Source organism: Hippopotamus amphibius, chromosome 9, assembly GCF_030028045.1.
Source record: "Hippopotamus amphibius kiboko isolate mHipAmp2 chromosome 9, mHipAmp2.hap2, whole genome shotgun sequence".
Lineage (NCBI taxonomy): Eukaryota > Metazoa > Chordata > Mammalia > Artiodactyla > Hippopotamidae > Hippopotamus > Hippopotamus amphibius.
In genome coordinates, this window is record NC_080194.1 from 97,849,837 (window position 1) to 97,869,297 (window position 19,461).

The following is a 19,461-nucleotide window of genomic DNA, read 5'->3' on the forward strand; positions in this document are numbered from 1 at the left end:
CTCATTGTGGTGGCATCTCTTGTTGCAGAGCACAGGCTCTAGGCTTGCAGGCTTCAGTAGTTGTGGCACGTGGGCTCAGTAGTTGTGGCACACGGGCTTAGTTGCTCCGTGGCATGTGGGATCTTCCCGGACCAGGGATCAAACCTTTGTCCCCTGCATTGGCAGGCAGATTCTTAACCACTGGGCCGCCAGGGAGGTCCCCAGATGAACTTTTAAAATCAATGACTTTCTAACATCAGTGTACATTGAAATCACCAGGGGTGCATGGTAAAATGTGCCCCATTCTCAGGGATTCTGATTCAGTAGATCCGAGGTGGAGGCCAGGAATCTGCATTTTTATCAAGCATTTTAGGTGATTCAGATAGTCAGTGGACCACACTCCCCAAAAGATTGTCTTAGATTTAGTTCCAGTTTCCATTTAGCCCAGTTTTTGAAATAGTCTCTTTCTGATAGTCTGTTTTAATTACTTTCTTTATTGAAGGATTTATTAGCATCTCCATGTTTACTACCTGTTTCGTTCTCACATCATCACAGTAACTAGAGAGGGAATCAGAGGTAGTTAGTTCCATTTTATTGGGGTGAGGGGATGGGAGGTGGGATTGAGGCACAGGGAGAGGTAAGTCATGATGAGTCAGAGACAGAGGTGGGCAATGAAGTCCAGAATTGATGACTCTCAAACCAGGCAATTTTCTGGGACCTGTTTTCTCAGCTTGTGATTTCATATTTAATCATAGTTATTCCATAGGTGTCCAATTCATTGTGCTTGGGTAAGCAAAGCAGATTTGAGTTTTAAACAAAATAGCTAGCATCCACCTGCGTGCTAGTTTTTGTTTAGCATATTGAAGCTCGTCTAAGCTTGAGCTAACATCTAGATGATGATATGCGTAGAACTGACAGTGTGCTTTTTTCTGCGCTTGCTTCCTTTATAATTTCTTAAGGCTTCTCACATAAACTCTAAGGGAACAGATTTCTCCTCCCCATGCCAATAGGAACCCCCTCTGATCTTCTAACTGGTAAAGTACTAAATCAAAACCCCTCAGCTTTCTGTTTCTCAAACTTGAGTAGTATTTGGATCCATTTCTAAGGAAAAAAAATATTGAAAACTCTGTTTACTTAAATTATTTTTATTACAATGTTACTTAAATTTACAAATATAAAGTAGGAACATAATAAAGAACATTCTTTTATTTACAGTTCTTATTCAACTAAAAAAACCAAAATAGATTTACAAGTTAAATACAAATGAAACCATAAAACTAATACTACTCATATTAATATTATATGGCAACATAACATGGCAAATGATGTATTTTTCTGAGACTAAGTTATCCCTTGTATTATGATTATGGTATTGCCTGTGAAAGCTCAGCTTCTTTTGAGTTCAACATGCTTATGCCACCAAGTGACTTATCTCAATTTTCTCACCACTTTTCTGTTAGAATTACTGCAACAGTGCAGTCCTATGATGTGACTTGGCTTTTATTTTGTGCATGAAAACACCATTTTCATTTTAAATCCACCTCTGTTCTTTTCTCATGATCCCAGAACAATAAAAGCAGCACGGAAACACACATGCAAATGTAGGTACTGAAATCATGTGGCAATACCATGTTATAAAGTGGTCACCCAAATAACCCCGAATACACTTGTGCAAATCTAAAAGATAAGTATCAAAATGAAAACAAAATTAAAACACTAGAGAACACACGCACAAATCTAAATTGAGAATTACTGTTCAGATCCATTGATTCCCAAACTTTCATTACGGTCAAAAGCCTTATCTACTGTGTTTACTTCCAAGAACCCCATGTTTTCAAAAAGAGTCTCCTAAATTAGATTTATTAGTAACTTACATGTTTATTAATCAGACACATAGAATTACCATTTCAGAGCTTGTAATCACCGGAGGTAGCTATCACTCTGAGCTGCTTAAATTATAGTCCCAAACAAACAAGACAGGCCATTCTAGTTATTCCGTGCTGCCCTACCAAGGGTAAATGGAAACTTCCCACTACATTTTGTAAGAAACAACTCCCATACCCTCACCTCCTCCCACTGCTGCCTTTGAGGACGCCTGGAGTTCCAGAGAGGTCAGTTTAGTTTCTCGTGTACAGGCAAAGTAGCCACTCCACCCACTTTGGAAGGATTAAAGCTTGTCCTAGTTTTGCTTGATTGTTGTACTTCTAGCATGCTAAAGACCTCAAAAATGGGAGGAAGAAAATACAACAGAAGGCACCATTCCAGTACCAAACTGAAAAGAAACATAAAAACAAGAGAGCAGCATGTTTTTAACAGCTTGCATGGAGAAAGCGGAAAAAATATTGACTGGGGAGTTTGGATAGCACTGTTCATTTTCTCTCACCGCCCGCGTTATTTGCCTTATGGAGCAGGAGCCAGATACAATTCTGGCGCAGAGGCCGGAGGAAGAGGTGGAGGGGTTCTGTGGAAGCTTGGGGGCAGCGGTGAAATTAGGGCTGGAGACCCAAATGGCTCAGGGCCAGGATGAAGTCTGAGGAGGCGCTAAGTCTTTTCCCCTCGAGGCCTTGGGCATCCTCTTTGGTCCGTCTGAGTCCTAAGAGGGCACAGCACGGATCACTCAGGTAGGTCCCCGACGCCTTCAGATCATCATGAGCAGGATGAATCCCTGCCCCTGTTTCTTTCGCCTGGGGAAAGGACACGGGGCCTCCTTTCGCTTTCTCAGCCCACCTGTCTTTTGGGGTTCGGACCTACAGCTCCGGCAACGGGGGCCGGGAGGGGGCTTCCACCCGCAGGGCACGCCCTCGGTTCTCGCACCCCCACTCCAGCCGAGCTCGGGCCTTAGCTCCGCCTCTCAGGGCGCGGGGCGGGGCCTGGGCGCGGGGCGGGGCCTGGGCGCTGGGCGGGCGGCGGCGACTAGGCGGAGGAGAAAGAACATGGCGGGCGCGACGGGGCCAGGCACCGGTCAGGGGGCAGCTGGCGGAGATGGAGACGATTCGCTCTACCCGATCGCGGTCTTAATCGACGAGCTCCGCAATGAGGACGTGCAGGTACTGGAGTCGGGCCGGGGAGCGGGGGCGGGCTCGGCCGGGCGCGTGGTAGGGAAAGGGGAAGGCCGGCCCCGTGGTAGGGGAGGCCCGGGGATTGAAAGCTGGGACTCGGAGCAGAAACTTGACGGGGAGGAGGGGAGAGACTCGTGAGGGGTTCTGGCGGCTCGAGCCGACGGGCCGGGAACCTCTCCAGCACCCCTTGTCCCGACCCGCCGAGGCGTCGGCCCGGCGTCCCACCCGGTCCGGGGCGGTTGCGGGGGAACCGGCTTCCCGCCTGGGCGCCCCTTCCGGGCCGGGCGGTGGGAACGCCGCGTCCCGCCTGTGGCCGGACGAGCGGGAGGAGGGCGGCGCGGGACCGCGAGGGCTGGAGCGGGCTGCGAGGAGGCCGCGGCGCCCTGTGAAGTGCTGGTGAACGCCTGCCTTCCTCTCGCTGGCTGGAAACTGGCTGGGCTTGTTGGGTCGAAACGAGGAGGGATGGCTCACTAACCTAGAGGAGGCGGTGTATCCGCTCTGATGGCCCTTTTCTTTGAAAAGGCAGGGGCTGTAGTCAACCGTTTCACCTGCTTCACCGCTGCCAGAGTTCTCTTTTTAAAATTGTCTCACTTTTCTGGATATTGTATTTTCTTCCACTTCTCTAATGGCCCCGTCAGAGTGCTTCTGTTAAGAAATCTCCCTTTAGCTAGTGAAGACGTGTTCCACTGTTCTGGAGGTTCCGCATAGAATAAAATCTAAACGAAACGTTTTTTTTCATTCTTACCTGTGTGTCGCTTTGTAACCTGTTTGCAGCTGCTGTCTTTTGGTCTAAATCACAACTGCTTCTTTACTTCGTTTTTCTTTCTACTTTTATAAAGCTCCGTCTCAATAGTATTAAGAAATTATCAACAATTGCTCTAGCACTTGGAGTAGAAAGGACACGAACTGAACTGCTGCCATTCCTTACAGGTATGTGACCCTTGGAGGAAAGGCGTGGGCATTTCTGTTTTCCAGTAGCTTTCAAAACTTTGACTACTTTTTTCCAGTTTGTTACCCACAGTAATAGTAAGTACTAAACTGGGCCTGATGTTTCCCATGAAGAAACAGGACAGTATATATTATAATTGAGTGGCCAGGCATATTGAGACCTTAACTGTTTAGCTAATAGGAAAGTAATCGGTAGGGGATCATGAATTTCTAATTCATCCTGTGAAACAGGTCCATGAAGACTCTTGATTGAGAAGGAGGAAACAGGCTGTTAGGATTGTGACAGACCATCTAGTTACACATTTAGTCTGTTCCTAGTTTTGTGTGAGTGTCCAGCTCTGGGCCAGCTATCCTTGTTGATGAGTACTGGGTTGTTGTCATTTCCAGATACAATTTATGATGAAGATGAGGTACTGTTAGCTCTTGCTGAGCAGCTGGGAAATTTCACTGGCCTGGTGGGAGGTCCTGACTTTGCCCACTGTTTGCTGGTGAGTATACTCTGCCTGTTCTCCTTCTAGAACTTTTGCAGTATAGATGATACATTGGTGATATGCACAGTGAAGCCTTTTTAATGCACTTCTTCTTATGGTTAGTCACAGTGTTAGCTATTGAGAGAGCAAATAATGTAGGCACTTTGGACTCAATTAACCCTTTTTATTTTTTATAACTGTGAATATAAGAACTTCCTCTTTTCTGCCTCTGTAGATTTGTTACTTTAGAGGTTGGGAGAAAAAGGATTTAATTGTTTTTGTTCATGTTTTTTTTTCTCTTTTACAGTGGAAATCTTAATTTTCATCTAGCAATGTTATGGCTTTGGAAATGTTTATTAGTTTTGTCTTTAATTGTAAGTGTAACTTGCTTCTGACTTACTTTGTGAATTTGATGAATTTGGTTTAATCCAGTTGACATTTATTGAGAACCTACTATATCAGGCACTGAAGTTACAGTGTTAATGTTACAGAAGAGCACTGTGAATGGAATGAGGCCTCTGTTCTTATGTGTCAACAAATAATTACTGTGCCTGGTTAGATGGAAAAATTTGAAGCACATAAAAGGCACCCAAGTAATAGAGACGAGAAGGGGATTAACCCAGGGTGATCAGGGAAGATCTGGTGGGAGAGAATGTCTGAACTAGGTTTTGAAAAATGACTAGGAATTTGCCAGTTGGACAGGACAGGGATGTATGCTTCAGGGCTTAAATATTGTGTTATATTGCTGACTCTTGTGGATTCTGTCTTTACCCCTGACCTTTCCATGGAACTCCAGATATAGATATATGTAGAAAGATAGATATATATATCTCTGTTTGTCTCTCTCTATCTGCCTGTGATTTTTCTACTTGGATGTCAAACAGGCATTTCAAATTTAGCATGTCTAAAACAGAACTCGGTTTTCTCCCCCAAAGATACCTCGCGATTAGCTGCCCCATTGCAGCAAATGGCATCACCATCTACCCAGTTGCACAAACCAAAACCTAGAAGACATTCCTGAATCCGCTTTCCCTCCTTTCCCACATCTAGTCCATTAGTAACTCCTATAGATTCTATGTATATTCCAAATCAGTTCATTTTCCTCCATCCCTACTACCACCTCGCTGCTCATTCCTCTAGTCTTTCTAGACCTCCTTCTGGACCGCATGAGCTTCCATCTGGATTATTGCAGTACTTTGTAACTAGTTATGCCTCCCGCCCCACCACCACTACAGTTCCCTCCCTGCCACGGCTCTTAGAAAATCCCCGGTTTCTACCTTAGCTTGTGCCTTAGTTTATAGAACTTGCCCCTATGACCTTATCTCATGTGTTCCCTCTTGGTAACCTCGTTCCATTCACAATGGTCTTCTTTCTGTTCTTTGAATAAACCAAGCTTCTTACCTTAAGACTTGTCCTAGGTGTTCCCTATAATAAAGTGTTTTTTGAGCTTCCTGTGGCTGGTTGTCATTCAGATATCCGCTTTCACGCCTCTCAGAGAGGCCTTCCCTGACCACTCACCCTGAATTTGCCTCCCCATTCACCCCTATCACATCATCCTATTCTATTTTTGTTTTCCCTGACCACACCACTTGGCTTGTGGACTCTTAGTGAAAGCGTGGACTCCTAACCACTGGGCAGCCAGGGAATTGCCCCTTGTTCTGTTTCTTTACAGAGCGCTCAGCACTGTCTCACTGTTTTCTTGCTCAGTTGTTATCTCCTTCCACTAGAATGTAAACTGTATCCCACATTCTGATAAACCGTAATGGAAAAGAACGTATGTATGTGTGTAACTGTACAGCAGAAATTAACACATTATAAATCAACTGTACTTGAATAAAATCAATCAAAAAAAGTAAAGTCAAAAGACCAGAAAAAGAAAAAAAAAAAAAACTCCACTAAAGGAAATTGTGGCCTTGTTTCTTCTCTATCCTCAGTGCTAGAATATAATAAATTATCATTTTATTTTATTTATTTGTATATATATTTAAATATTTATTTTATTGGCTGTGTTGGGTCTTTGTTGCTGTGCGTGAGCTTTCTCTAATTGTAGTGAGCAAGGGGCTAGTCTTCGCTGTGGTGCACCGAGTTTCTCATTGCAGTGGCTTCTCTTGTTGCAGAGCACAGGCTCTAGGCTTGTGGGCTTCAGTAGTTGTGGCACGTGGGCTCAGTAGTTGTGGCATGGGTTTAGTTGCTCCGCGGCATGTGGAATCTTCCTGGAGCAGGGATCGAACCTGTGTCCCCTGCATTGGCAGGCAGATTCAAACCACTGTGCCACCAGGGAAGTCCAAAAAAGTATCATTGTAAAAGAAAGAGTTTAGGAGCCTTGGAAGCAAGGAACCAGTTGGATTGCAGGAGTGTAAAGTGTTGGTGCTGGAGCTGGCAGAAGTGGTGGTCTAGGGGCATAGGAAAAGAGCATATGGAGAAATAGGCAGAGTTCAATCAAGAGACAGGAGCTTGTCCTTATCCTGTAGTAGTGATAGAGATTATCCAAAGATACCGCATGAGAGGAGGTCAGAGAAAGTAGTGGACAGATCATGAAAGGCTTTTGCAAGTAAGAACGCAGTATCTTTTCAAAGGGCTTCTGAAATATCTCTTAGAAAAGCTGCGTACTGTCTACCTATGTGTATCACATAATTTTGAAATGTATTATTGCATAGACATGCCTCTTTCCTTTTGACTCACAATTCTGTTTCACTCTCCTGGTCAGTTCCACATGTGGGTTTTGTCTTTAACATTTGCACCTCATGGTGTATGCTGAGTCTGTCTGGACTGAGTGTAAACCCAGAAAAACAGAGGTTCAGAGAACCAGCCCTCTGTCACTTTTCACTGGGCTGTGTCATATTCACACACTGATCCTGGTCCAGACCAACCCCTTTGGTGTCTTCTGTTTCTAAAGCTGCAAGCAAGGTTTCCTACCACCTCTGCACACTTTATTCAGTTATTGTTTTGGGAACCCCCACTCTATGTCTGGCTCATGGGAAGATTCTAGATGTATTCTGAGAAAAGGATTTGTAGGTTGGGTAAGTTGATGGTGTGGAGTGAGTGGACAAAAGTAGCTTCCATCTCCACCAGTGGTAGAATAATACTCGAAAGGCCGTGGACTCAGTGTCATGATGAGATGTCCTCATGTAATTATTCTTGAGGAAGTATACATGCTCCTGTCTGAATTTAGCTACATAGCTTTTATTTTTTATTTACTTATTTTTTTGGCTGCACCATGTGGCTTGTGGGATCGTAGTTCCCCGACCAGGGATCGAACCCGTGCTCCTTGCAGTGGAAGCACGGAATCTTAACCACTGGGAAGTCCCGCTACATAGCTTTTGATAGTGATTCAGCTCACAGTAATACTAATATTGTGTCAAGTCTCTTCCACTGTGTCATTTGTAGACACCATCTGGGAATTGCCATCTGGGACATGAGATCTTGGCTGTCCTACAGAAGTCGTGTCTTCAGGTTGGACACACCATATGTTATCGCTGTGTGAACTGAAAGTAACCATTTGGTGTGATGTAGCTAACATTCTGGTTACAACCACCTCCCCTCAGTCACTTTAAAAGGTGAGAATCTGTATCTAACCTGATTCAGTAAGTTTTCTCTCTGGTTATCCATTTTGGTGTACGCAGCCTCCTTTGGAAAGTCTGGCGACCGTGGAAGAGACTGTGGTTCGAGACAAGGCAGTGGAGTCCCTGCGGCAGATCTCCCAGGAGCACACCCCCGTGGCTCTGGAAGCTCACTTCGTGCCTCTGGTGAAACGCCTAGCGAGTGGGGATTGGTTCACCTCTCGCACATCTGCATGTGGTTTGTTCAGCGTTTGCTACCCCAGGGCTTCAAGTGTTGTCAAAGCAGAAATTAGACAGTAAGATATGGTATTTTTTAGTTATTTGGGGCTGTTGGGGCTCATAGCTGACAAGTTACACAGTACCCTGTTACCAGTGAGTGGCCAGTATCAGGGTAGTTGGATGGATGACACCACTTTTTATTGTGCAGTCGAATATACCAGTGGTTGGCCTTTGTTACTTCTATGAGTAGAAGTCTAACCCCTGATGTTTGTAAGAGAAAACCTCTGAAATCTCTGTGTGTGTTGGGGCTGCTTATATCAACGGCATTTGACAGGAAATACCTCCATTATTTTATTTGCTGCAGGCACTTCCGTTCCTTGTGCTCAGATGACACACCAATGGTGCGACGTGCTGCTGCTTCCAAATTGGGCGAATTTGCAAAAGTTTTGGAATTAGACAGTGTGAAAAGCGAAATTGTCCCATTGTTCACTAATCTAGCTTCAGATGAACAGGTAGGTTAATTCTTTTTTTTTCTTTTTTTTTTTGAACTCTTTATTGGGATATATTTGCTTTACACTCTTGTACCCGTCTCTGAGGTACACCAAAGTGAATCAGCTGCATCTACACACACATCCCCATATCCCCTCCCTCCCATGGCTCCCCCCTCACCCTTCCCATCCTGGCCCTCCAAGGCATCTCCCATGAAGTTGATCTCCTTTTGTTATACAGCAGCTTCCCACTAGCTGTTTATTTTACAGCTGGTAGTGTAAATGTGTCTATGCTACTCTCTCACCTCGTCCCTACTTCCCCTTTGCCCCTCACCCCAGCCCCGTGTCCTCAAGTCCGTTCTCTGCTTCTGTATCTCCACTCTTGACTGTCACTGGTTTCATCAGTACCATTTCTTCAGATTCCATATATATGTGTTAGCATACAGTATTTGTTTTTCTCTTTCTGGCTTACTTCACTCTGCATGACAGACTCTAGGTCTATCCACTTCATGACATATAGTTCAATTTCATTCCTTTTTATGGCTGAGTAATATTCCATTGTATATATGTGCCACATCTTCTTTATCCATTCATTCGTTGATGGGCATCTAGGTTGTTTCCATGTCCTGGCTATTGTAAATAGTGCTGCAATGAACATTATGCTACTTGTTTCTTTTTGGATCATGGTTTTCTCTGGGTATATGCCCAGTAGTGGGATTACTGGGTCATGTGGTAGTTCTACTTTTAGTTTTCTAAGGAACTTCCAAACTGTTTTCCATAGTGGCTGTACCAGCTTACAATCCCACCAACAGTGCAGGAGAGTTCCCTTTTTTCCACACTCTCCCCAACACTTATTATCTCTAGATTTTTTGATAATGGCCATTCTGACCAGTGTGAGGTGATATCTCATTGTGGCTTTGACCTGCATTTCTCTAATAATTAGTGATGTTGAGCATCTTTTCATGTGTTTGTTGGCCTTCTGTATGTCCTCTTTGGAGAAATGTCTATTTAGGTCTTCCACCCATTTCTGGATTGGGTTATTTGCTTTTTTGGTATTAAACTGTATGAGCTGCTTGTATATTTTGGAGATTAATCCTTTGTCTGTTGCTTCGTTGGCAAGTATTTTCTCCCATTCTGAGGGTTGGCTTCTTGTCTTGTTCATGGATACTTTCGCTGTGCGAAAGCTTTTAAGTTTCATGAGGTCCCATTTGTTTATTCTTGATTTTATTTCCATGATTCTAGGAGGTGGGTCAAAAAGGATCTTGCTTTGTTGTATGTCATAGATTGTTCTGCCTATGTTTTCCTCTAGGAGTTTTATAGTGTCTGGCCTTACATGTAGATCTTTAATCCATTTGGAGTTTATTTTTGTGTATGGTGTTAGGAAGTGTTCTAATTTCATTCTTCTACATGTAGCTGTCCAATTTTCCCAGCACCACTTATTGAAGAGGCTGTCTTTTTTCCATTGTATTTTCTTGCCTCCTTTGTCAAAGATAAGCTGCCCATATGTGCTTGGGTTTATCTCTGAGTTCTCTATTCTGTTCCATTGATCTTCCTTTCTCTTTTTGTGCCAGTACCATACTGTCTTGATCACTGTGGCCTTATAGTATAGTTTGAAGTCAGGAAGCCTAGTTCTTGATTTCAACTCCATCCTCCCTTCTCAAGATTGCTTTGGCTATTCGGGGTCTTTTGTGTTTCCATACAAATTGTAAGATTTCTTGTTCCAGTTCTGTGAAAAATGCCATTGGTAATTTGATAGGGATTGCATTGAATCTGTAAATTGCTTTGGGTAAGACAGTCATTTTCACAATATTGATTATTCCAGTCCAAGAACATGGTATGTCCCTCCATCTGTTTGTATCGTCTTTGATTTCCTTCATTAGTGTCTTATAGTTTTCTGCATACAGGTCTTTTGCCTCCTTAGGCAGATTTATTCCTAGGTATTTTATTCTTTTTGTTGCAATGGTAAATGGAAGAGTTTCCTTAATTTCTCTTTCTCTTCTTTCATTGTTAGTGTATAGGAATGCAAGAGATTTCTGCGTGTTAATTTTGTATCCTGCTACTTTACTAAATTCATCGATTAGTGCTAGCAGTTTTCTGGTAGAGTCTTACTCTTAGTAATTAAAGTACACAGATATGCTCCTCTAACATTTTAAGAATATTTTTGGGTGTTTTGGTTCTCATGTTAGGATCCTCTTTGCAGAATTAATACTTAATTCTGTCTTGGAGAAAGTTTAATATGACCCATCTCAGTGCCCTTATAATTCTTTCTTAACCAGACCACGATTTTCTCTAAGTTAGCAGCTATTAAAAGGAAGGGGTGTCAAAGAGGAAATGGAAGCCGTAGTTAGAAAGGAAGACCAAAACTGCTTTAAGGGTAACATACCTTTGGGCACTGCATGTTGGATTGTTCCGGGAGAGTAATGTTTCCTGGAATTTTTGACTTTCAGATAAACAAGCATAGCATGTGTTGGGGCAGCTGTTTGGCCCTCTGTATTCTCTCTGTGAGTGTATAGGCTGACTTCGCATGATAGCAGTTATAAATCCAAGGGTCTGGATCTCATTGGTGTAGAAATAACAATAATAATACACTAGCAAACACCTAAATACATCTTCCGCAGCCTGTTTTAAGCGGTTTACTTATGTGAAGTAATTCAGTCCTCACAACAGCCCCATGAGGTAGATACCCCATTTTACATAATTGGAAACAGACACAGGGAATTGAAGCAACTTGCTCAAGGTTGCATGCTTAGCAGTGTTGAAGTGGGTTTAGCTCCAGAATTCATGGCCTTCCCCACTAAGCTGTATGGTGCTTTGGAGGATCAGGTCCCAGAGTTTGGAGGATCAGCTAGAAGAAGATTCAGGTTTTTAATTGCTTAGTTCCTGCCCTAGAACCACTTTATGTGTACAGGACCAAGAGCAGCAGACACATACCAATGAGACTCATTTTCAGATTTTAGATCTAAAGATGTTAAATCTTTCAAAATAATTTTTAAAATTTATTAAAATAATGTATAGAAAACAGCACACTGTGAATATGCATCTTAATGAATTATTACAAGTTAATGTCATCTTGTAACTTTCATCTATGAAGGGCGACAGAGCTTTGACAGCGCCCCAGAAGCCCAGCATAGGCACCCTCCCAAACACAATGCCCCCTCCCCCCTTCCTTCTCCTTACTCTTTGCCCCCTTAAGATTAACACTTTGTCTTGACTTTTGTGGTACTCACCTCCTTACTTCTCTTTGCATTCTTATTACTCATACAGTATAGTTTAAAACGGTACTATCCAACAGACATATGATGTAGGCTACCTGTTAATTTTGCTTTGTAGTAGCCACATTTTAAAAAGTAAAAAACGGGTGAGATTGATTTTAATAATATATTTTATTTAACCCAGTATATCCAAAATAACTCATTTGAACATGTGGCACTAGTTACATTTCAGGTACTCAGAAGTAGGTAATGAGTGGGTGGTGTTAGTCATATTGGACAACACAGGTTTAGAATCCTCATTTGAGATTTTGTTGAGTACATTTCCCATGGTATTATCTAACGTTTTCTTTTGTCCTGCAAAATTGGTAGTAGAATCTAGAATGTTGATTTGTGAACTTTTTCTGTTAAGGGGCAGATAGTAAATATTTTAGGCTTTGTGGACCAGACAGTCTCTGTTGTAACTACAAAGCTCTGCTGTTGTATGTAGCACAGTGTAATATGTAAACTAATGGCCATGGTGCTGTTCCAGTAAAATTTTATTTACAGAAACTAGCTGCTTTCCATATTTGGCCAGTGTTTGCCCCAGCTCTGATCTAGAGACTTAATGAGAGTTAGGTTTGATATTTTGGGGGCAATAAGATCACTTCCTAGGTGGTGGTTACTTTTCATCAAGAGGCAGGTGTAGTTGTGGTATTAGCAGCAATGGATGCTCAAAAAAATATTGTGCTCAGTTGTAAAGTGTGTGTGTGTGTTTTTGCTCTTGACTGCTGATAGAATTGCTACTCCTGCCTTAGTCATTCATTGAGAAAGTATTTATCGTGCACCTTCTACATAGCGGGCACTGTTCTAGTGCTGGTTTACAGTGTTAAACAGGGTGTACAGGGACCATGCCATCTTGGAGTTTACATTTTAATGAAGGTAAAGAGATAATAAACAGATGAACAAAATATTGGGGATAACTACCATGAAGGAAACAGCGGAGGGTGACATAGTGGTGGGGAGTGGTTAGAGGGCATTCCCCTAGCCTGGCTGGTCAGAGAAGGGTCGTGAATAGGTGGCATAAGCTGAGACATGAAAGAGAAATGCCAGCCATGCCCTTTCCTAGGGTGTCAGAGCTCCAGGAAAAGAGCATTCCAGGAAGAGAGGACACTTAGTGTAAAGGCCCTAAGGTGTGAACATAGTGGGCGAAAGGGACTCTGATCAGAGATGAGTTTGGAGAAGATAAGCAGGGGCCAGATCATGGGGGACCTTTAAACCAGGGTATAGAGTTTGAATTTTCTTTTTTAGGTGCAATGAGAATTCACTGAGACTTTAAGCGGGGGTGTGGTTTGATGTAATTTACATTTTTAAAAGATCATTCTGGCTTCTGGGTGGAAACTAAATTGTAAGGTGGGGGGTTGAGAGTAGAAACAGGAAGATGAGTTAGGAGACTTTTGTAATGATCCAGGCAAGAGAGAGTGGTGAACTAGGGTGGTTTAGAGAAGATGGAGAGAATCTGGACATGGTTTGGAGGTAGTCAGTAGAACTATGGTTGACTTGGATGAAGGGGAGAGGAATCCAGATCTGTGATTTTTGGCTTGAGCAATTGGGTGAATGTTGGTGTCACTGTTGAAATGGAGAAGATTCTGGGAGGAGTAGCAGATATAGGGAAGAAAATGGGGAGTTCTGGAAGAGAAGTAGTTGATTAGTTGAACAAATATTGATGGGTATGTATTTCCATAGATGATAGCAGTGCCTTGATTCAGCATAATTTTTGGAATCTGAAAATAACTGTATAGCCATTACCAAGAACCCACTTCTGCCTTTTTTAGTCTCTTCATTTAGGCAGAGTAGTGAGTATCTTGGGTATATAGTAAATTATTGTTGATCTGCAGTTTTAAAAATGTGTAGTATTTTGGAAAGTTGGAGTCACTGTTATCTCTTGTGTGTTTGCGTGTGCCTAGATATACACATATAAGAATCTTGCATATATAAAATATTTACATATGTGTGTATACATATATATATGCACACATATTCTCTTAATATTTTTGTCTTGTTTCTTCTGGGTGCTCAGATATTTACATATTTTCAGTTCCTACTAATATACTTATGATTTCCAAATCTATAGTCTCAATTCCCTATTTTTCATTTATTTGTCTAATTATACATTTCTACTTGTTCAAAGGACCTATAGGTACTGTGTTGATACTTGGTGGTTTACATTTGGGAAGCTGAGGTAGTTAATCCCATACCTTTCTAAGTTTTTCTGCTGCGTTTTTTCTAGGCTTGGCTACCTCAAAGTTATTCTGTCCTTGATCATCAACATTTAAATTTAATGTTTTTTAAAAATTAAAAATTTGTTTTTCTGTGTATTTTTTTCCAAGTCATCTCATGCCTAAACTCCTATTATTGCCATCCTATACTGAGTATTTTGAAAACTGAGCTTGCTGAGTGAGTCCCTTACCTTATTCTCTTTCTCTATTCTGATCTACTATAAACAACTTGTACAAGCATAGTTTTCATTTTTATCCCTCAGCTTCTTATAGTGAGGGTTTACAGACATCATTAAAATGTTTTTTTCACTTAATCTTTACATTTTCATTTCATTTTCTTTAACACAAATCCAGCACTCTAACCAACATCATTACTTTGCCGTTCACTCAGATAACAGTCATTTCTGCCTTTATGGCTTTGACATGCCTGCCATGCCAGGCAAAGGAAGCAACTATTTCTAGACATAAAGACTTGAGCTGCGTATAGTGTGGTTTGTTTTTTTTTTTTATGACACCCACGGCACTACCACACACCATACACACCATGTGGCTCTCAGTAAATAGTATCTGACTAACAGAAAGGAATTTTTGTTCATTAGGATTCAGTGCGCCTCCTAGCTGTGGAAGCTTGTGTCAGTATTGCCCAGTTACTGTCTCAGGATGACCTTGAGGCTTTGGTGATGCCTACACTTCGACAAGCAGCGGAAGATAAATCTTGGCGAGTTCGCTATATGGTAGCTGACAAATTTTCAGAGGTAAAAATTATTGTATTGAAATATTTTAAGTACTAAAGCAGAAAACCAGAAACCCACAGGTTTGCTGTTGTACCAAAAGTTTCTGAATTGAAAGTGCTCAAAAATATATATAGATCTTCCTGGACTCATGATGGGGTCATGTCCCAGTAAATCCACTGTAAGCTGAAAGTGCATTTAATGCACCTAATCTGAACATCATAGCTTAGCCTAGCCTACCTCAAATATGCTCAGAACACTTACATTAGACTACAGTTGGGCAGAATCATCTAACATAAAACCTATTTTATAATGAAGTGTTGAATATCTCATGTAATTTATGCAGTACTGTACTGAAAGTGAAAACCAGAATGGTTTAAGTGTATCGGTAGCTGTGATCACGTAGCTGACTGGGAGCTGGGGCTTCCTCCCTCGCCCAGCATCACGTGAGGATCGTGTACTCCATATCGCTAGCCTGGGAAAAGATGAAAATTCAAAATCTGAAGTTTGGTTTCTACTGAACATGTATTGCTTTCACACCATCCTAAAGTTGAAAAATCTTAAGTTGAATGATCATAAGTTGGGGACTGTCTGTACTTGGAGATTACACTGTTTTGTTTGTTCGTGTTAGTTATTTTGTTTAGAATACATTAAAACCTGTACAAATTCTTTTATAGCTCCAGAAAGCTGTGGGTCCCAAAATCACCCTAAATGACCTCATCCCCGCCTTCCAGAACCTACTCAAAGACTGTGAAGCTGAAGTCCGAGCAGCTGCTTCCCAAAAAGTAAAAGGTTAAGGCATCAGTTTATGTTGTAGCATAGATCATTCACTTTGGTGCATTTTTTATGTCAGTGAATTTTATATATTTTTTTGTTCTAGGTTATGTTTTCAAATAGAGATGATTTTAATGTGTTGAAATGTTACATTGTCACATAAAGCTACTCACTTTATAGTTAAAACCAAACAGCTGTGTTATCCTGTTTCTGTTTAAAAAAAAAAGAAAAAAAAATTTTCAGGTTGGGTTGGTGTGGTACACAGTGGCATATAGGCTGACCAAAAAGTGCATTTAAAATAAGCCGTTTTTCCTCCTTGGAGCTTATTTGCTTAAACATATGATTTGATTTAACTTGAAACTGGTGATAAGCCTGGTTAAATTTCTTCATTTGGCTTCTTGTAAATAGCTCTGTGTAAGCATTTTTTTGTTTTTTTTTCTATTTATCTCTTTTAGAACTTTGTGAGAACCTGCCCACGGAAGGTCGAGAGACCATAATTATGAATCAGATTCTGCCCTATATAAAGGTAAACCTAACTTTAGCTTATTTTTTGTTTCACTTTGCCCTATATGAAGGTAAACCTTACCTCAGTTTTTGTTTGCATCAATATTACCTTAAAGCTTTTTGAGTTTAATCACTCCACAAAACACTAATTTACAAAGGGAGCTTGACAGTGGAGAAACCTGGTACACACAGTCTTAACGAAGTGGTTAAAGTTAATGTACCAGTAACTAGGCATATGAACATCATGTACTCCCTGATTTGATCCTGAAAATGGTACTACATCATTTCTGTAGTATTCTTGGGGGAAAAAAATGTGTTTCTAACTCTGATAAAGGGGAAAACATTAGACAAACCCGTACTGAGCTACATTTTACAAAGTAACTAAACAGTGCTATCTTTAAAAGCTTCAAAATCATGAAAGACGATGAAAGACAGGAAATGTTATATGTTGGGGAGACATGACAACTAAATGCACTTTGCATCTTGCATTGGATCCTGGATAGAAAAAGGATATTAATGGGAAAACTGGCAAAATTCAAATAAGGCTTATAGAATAATGATCAGCATGTAACAATATTAATTTCCTGTAATATTTTTGTAACTTTTCTTTAAGTAAATTTATTTCAAAATAGGTGGGTTTTTTAATGCAAAAAAACCCAAAAAAGTTCTTTGAGTTTAAACGTGGACCAGGGATGAATGGGACAGATATGTTCATGTGCGACAGTGTTATTTATTACTTATTAGTGGTTTAGAAGTGTGACGTGCTCTTTGGTACATAGGTTTATATTATTTGACAGATGCTCAGAGGAAACTTTATCAACTAATCAATACTAAGATAGTGCTGTCTTTTAAAATTCCTTGGGAAATGGTATGGAAGTTTCTGTTGTCTTGCAAAAAAAGAAAGGCTTTTAATTTTGATTTTATTTTAGGAATTAGTATCTGATACAAATCAACATGTCAAGTCGGCTCTAGCTTCTGTGATTATGGGATTGTCTACCATTTTGGGCAAAGAGAATACCATTGAACATCTTCTGCCTCTTTTTTTAGCTCAGTTAAAGGATGAGGTGAGTCTGGCTATAAATTTTGTTGCCCTTTGATAGTCAGTGATTTGGTTTGGTTTTCGTTTGGGGTGTCACTGAGGTAGAACCCAAACAAGTAACTTAGTTTAAACCATCGACAGTGTTTGGGCATGGGATTACAAGTTCCCCAGAAAATGGGTCATTGATACAGACTTAAAGATGTCGATCATCTTCTCTGCCTAATTCCTGCTTATAGTCACTGTTGTTGCTTTTTTCTTTTTAAACTTAGTGGATCTTTGTTTGAAAAGTTTTTTTCATTTAAATTTACATATAATAATATCAAAATTATATGTTAGCTAATATTTATTAATGCCATGTGCCAGGCATGATCATAAATACTTTGCATGTATTATTAGTACATAGGATTCTCACAGCAGTGTTATGAAGGTAGGTCTTATTATTATTCCCATTTTACAGATGAATAAGATGAAGCACAGAGGTAAAATAACTTACCCAGGGTCTCAGCAGTGGTAGACCTGGGATTTGAATACATGTAATTTGATTTCATAGCCTGTGCCCTTTACCTTTCTATAGATTTTTCATTGAAAGTTCTGGTTAAGATCAGTTAAATTATGTGCTTTGGATTATTTGTGTACTCACTATTAAGTATTTCTTCCAAGACAATGCTTTTTTTCATATGAGTCAATACTCTCTTATTTTAAAATTTATTTACTCATCAAGGTGGTAGGAGAATATTGGGCAGAGAACTCGATCTTTATGTGTGCTCTTTTGGGGCTTGTGTACTTTCAGTGTCCTGAAGTTCGTTTGAATATCATCTCCAATTTGGATTGCGTAAATGAAGTGATTGGAATCCGGCAGCTCTCTCAGTCGCTCCTTCCTGCCATAGTGGAGCTGGCTGAAGATGCCAAATGGAGGGTCCGGCTGGCCATCATTGAGTATATGCCACTGCTGGCCGGCCAGCTGGTGAGTATGGGCGCTCCGTGAACTGAAGGATAGCCTCAGAGAGTGGAGCAGACTTAGCATGGCAAGTAGGAGGCCCTAGTAGCTCATATGGTTATGTTCATTTAGATGCATGGAAGTATGGTCTCTCTTAGTTGCCTGTAGAATGGCTTTCATTTTCGTCAGTGCATTAACTTCTAGCAAAAAGATATTATAGAAACACATTTTACCTCCTCACCATCTGAAAGCAAAGCCATAGAAGAATATAATTAATGTCTCGCTGTATGTCACATAGATTTTGTGATACTTAGTGTCTCTATGATTCAGGGAATATTTATCTGAGAAGGAAGAGGAGTATGGTTTCGAGACTAGTCTGTTTTGACTCTTGCTCAGGGAAGCTTCCCTGTTTGCCTGTATTCTGAGCAAAATGTCTCTGGTTACCACTTTTGCTGCATTCTGGTTAGAGGGAGTTGAGGACTCTCAGTATGAAAAAGGAGTGTTGAAGTTTGTAATGCTAGTATTTTGGCCAAAGTCCACCGTATCACATTACTGTTTCAGATTCATGGATACTTTTACTGATATTAAGTTAATTAAAATTTCAGTACTGGGTTTTATAGCCACATCCTTTCCTTTCTTTTTCAGTAGGTGACCTAGTCAGTTCTAAATTTGATGTGCCCTCACCATCTTGGCTGCACTTACTGTAGTATATTAGACTGTCTGTTAAAAACTAGTTGAGGAGATAGACAACTGATCTCACAGCATGAACTGTGTTCAGTGTTTTATTTCCAGTGCCTGGCATTAATCAAACTCTTAACTTTTGTTGATTGTTGAGAGATATAGCCAACATTACTGTGGTTCGTTTCCCCTCTTTCACCCCCACTTCTATTCCTTTCATATCATAGCATATGGGATTTATTTTTTCTTTTCTTGGACTACTGAATTTGTATTGTTATTTTGGTATATACTTAGTGTATGAAATGTGTCTCGTGCATGTCTGTGACATTATATGTTTTATAAAATTTGAACTGTCCCATTCTTCAAAATGAATGCCAGAGATATCCCTGTACAGGTTTCACCTACTGTCTGAAAGTAGAGCATTCCTAGGAAAGCTTTTGTAAGCTGAAATGGTGTAAAGTGAAGAAGCAATTACTGTAGGACACATCTTGCTAACAGATACACAAAGTAAATTGAGATAAAGCACAGATGCTCACAGGCACAGTTCAAAGCAATGGCGGCCTGATGCTAAGATGCGGAGTGTAGTTCTTGGGGAAGGAGCCTGGCGG

General features: G+C 40.9%; 1 protein-coding gene across 6 annotated transcripts in view; it reads left to right on the forward strand.

Annotated features, from left to right (window-relative positions):
* The first annotated feature begins 2,868 nt into the window (after positions 1-2,868).
* Positions 2,869-19,461, forward strand: part of PPP2R1B (protein phosphatase 2 scaffold subunit Abeta) — a 37,107-nt gene continuing 20,514 nt past the window's right edge. For 3 of the 6 annotated variants that reach the window (XM_057748416.1, XM_057748417.1, XM_057748413.1), the window contains exons 1-10: positions 2,869-3,026; positions 3,878-3,968; positions 4,374-4,474; positions 8,080-8,312; positions 8,600-8,747; positions 14,790-14,945; positions 15,599-15,713; positions 16,151-16,221; positions 17,129-17,263; positions 18,029-18,202. In XM_057748416.1, coding sequence (XP_057604399.1) covers positions 2,913-3,026; positions 3,878-3,968; positions 4,374-4,474; positions 8,080-8,312; positions 8,600-8,747; positions 14,790-14,945; positions 15,599-15,713; positions 16,151-16,221; positions 17,129-17,263; positions 18,029-18,202 — 1,338 coding nt within the window. In that variant the 5' untranslated portion in view covers positions 2,869-2,912. The other 3 variants (XM_057748412.1, XM_057748415.1, XM_057748414.1) reach the window with 3 other exon arrangements.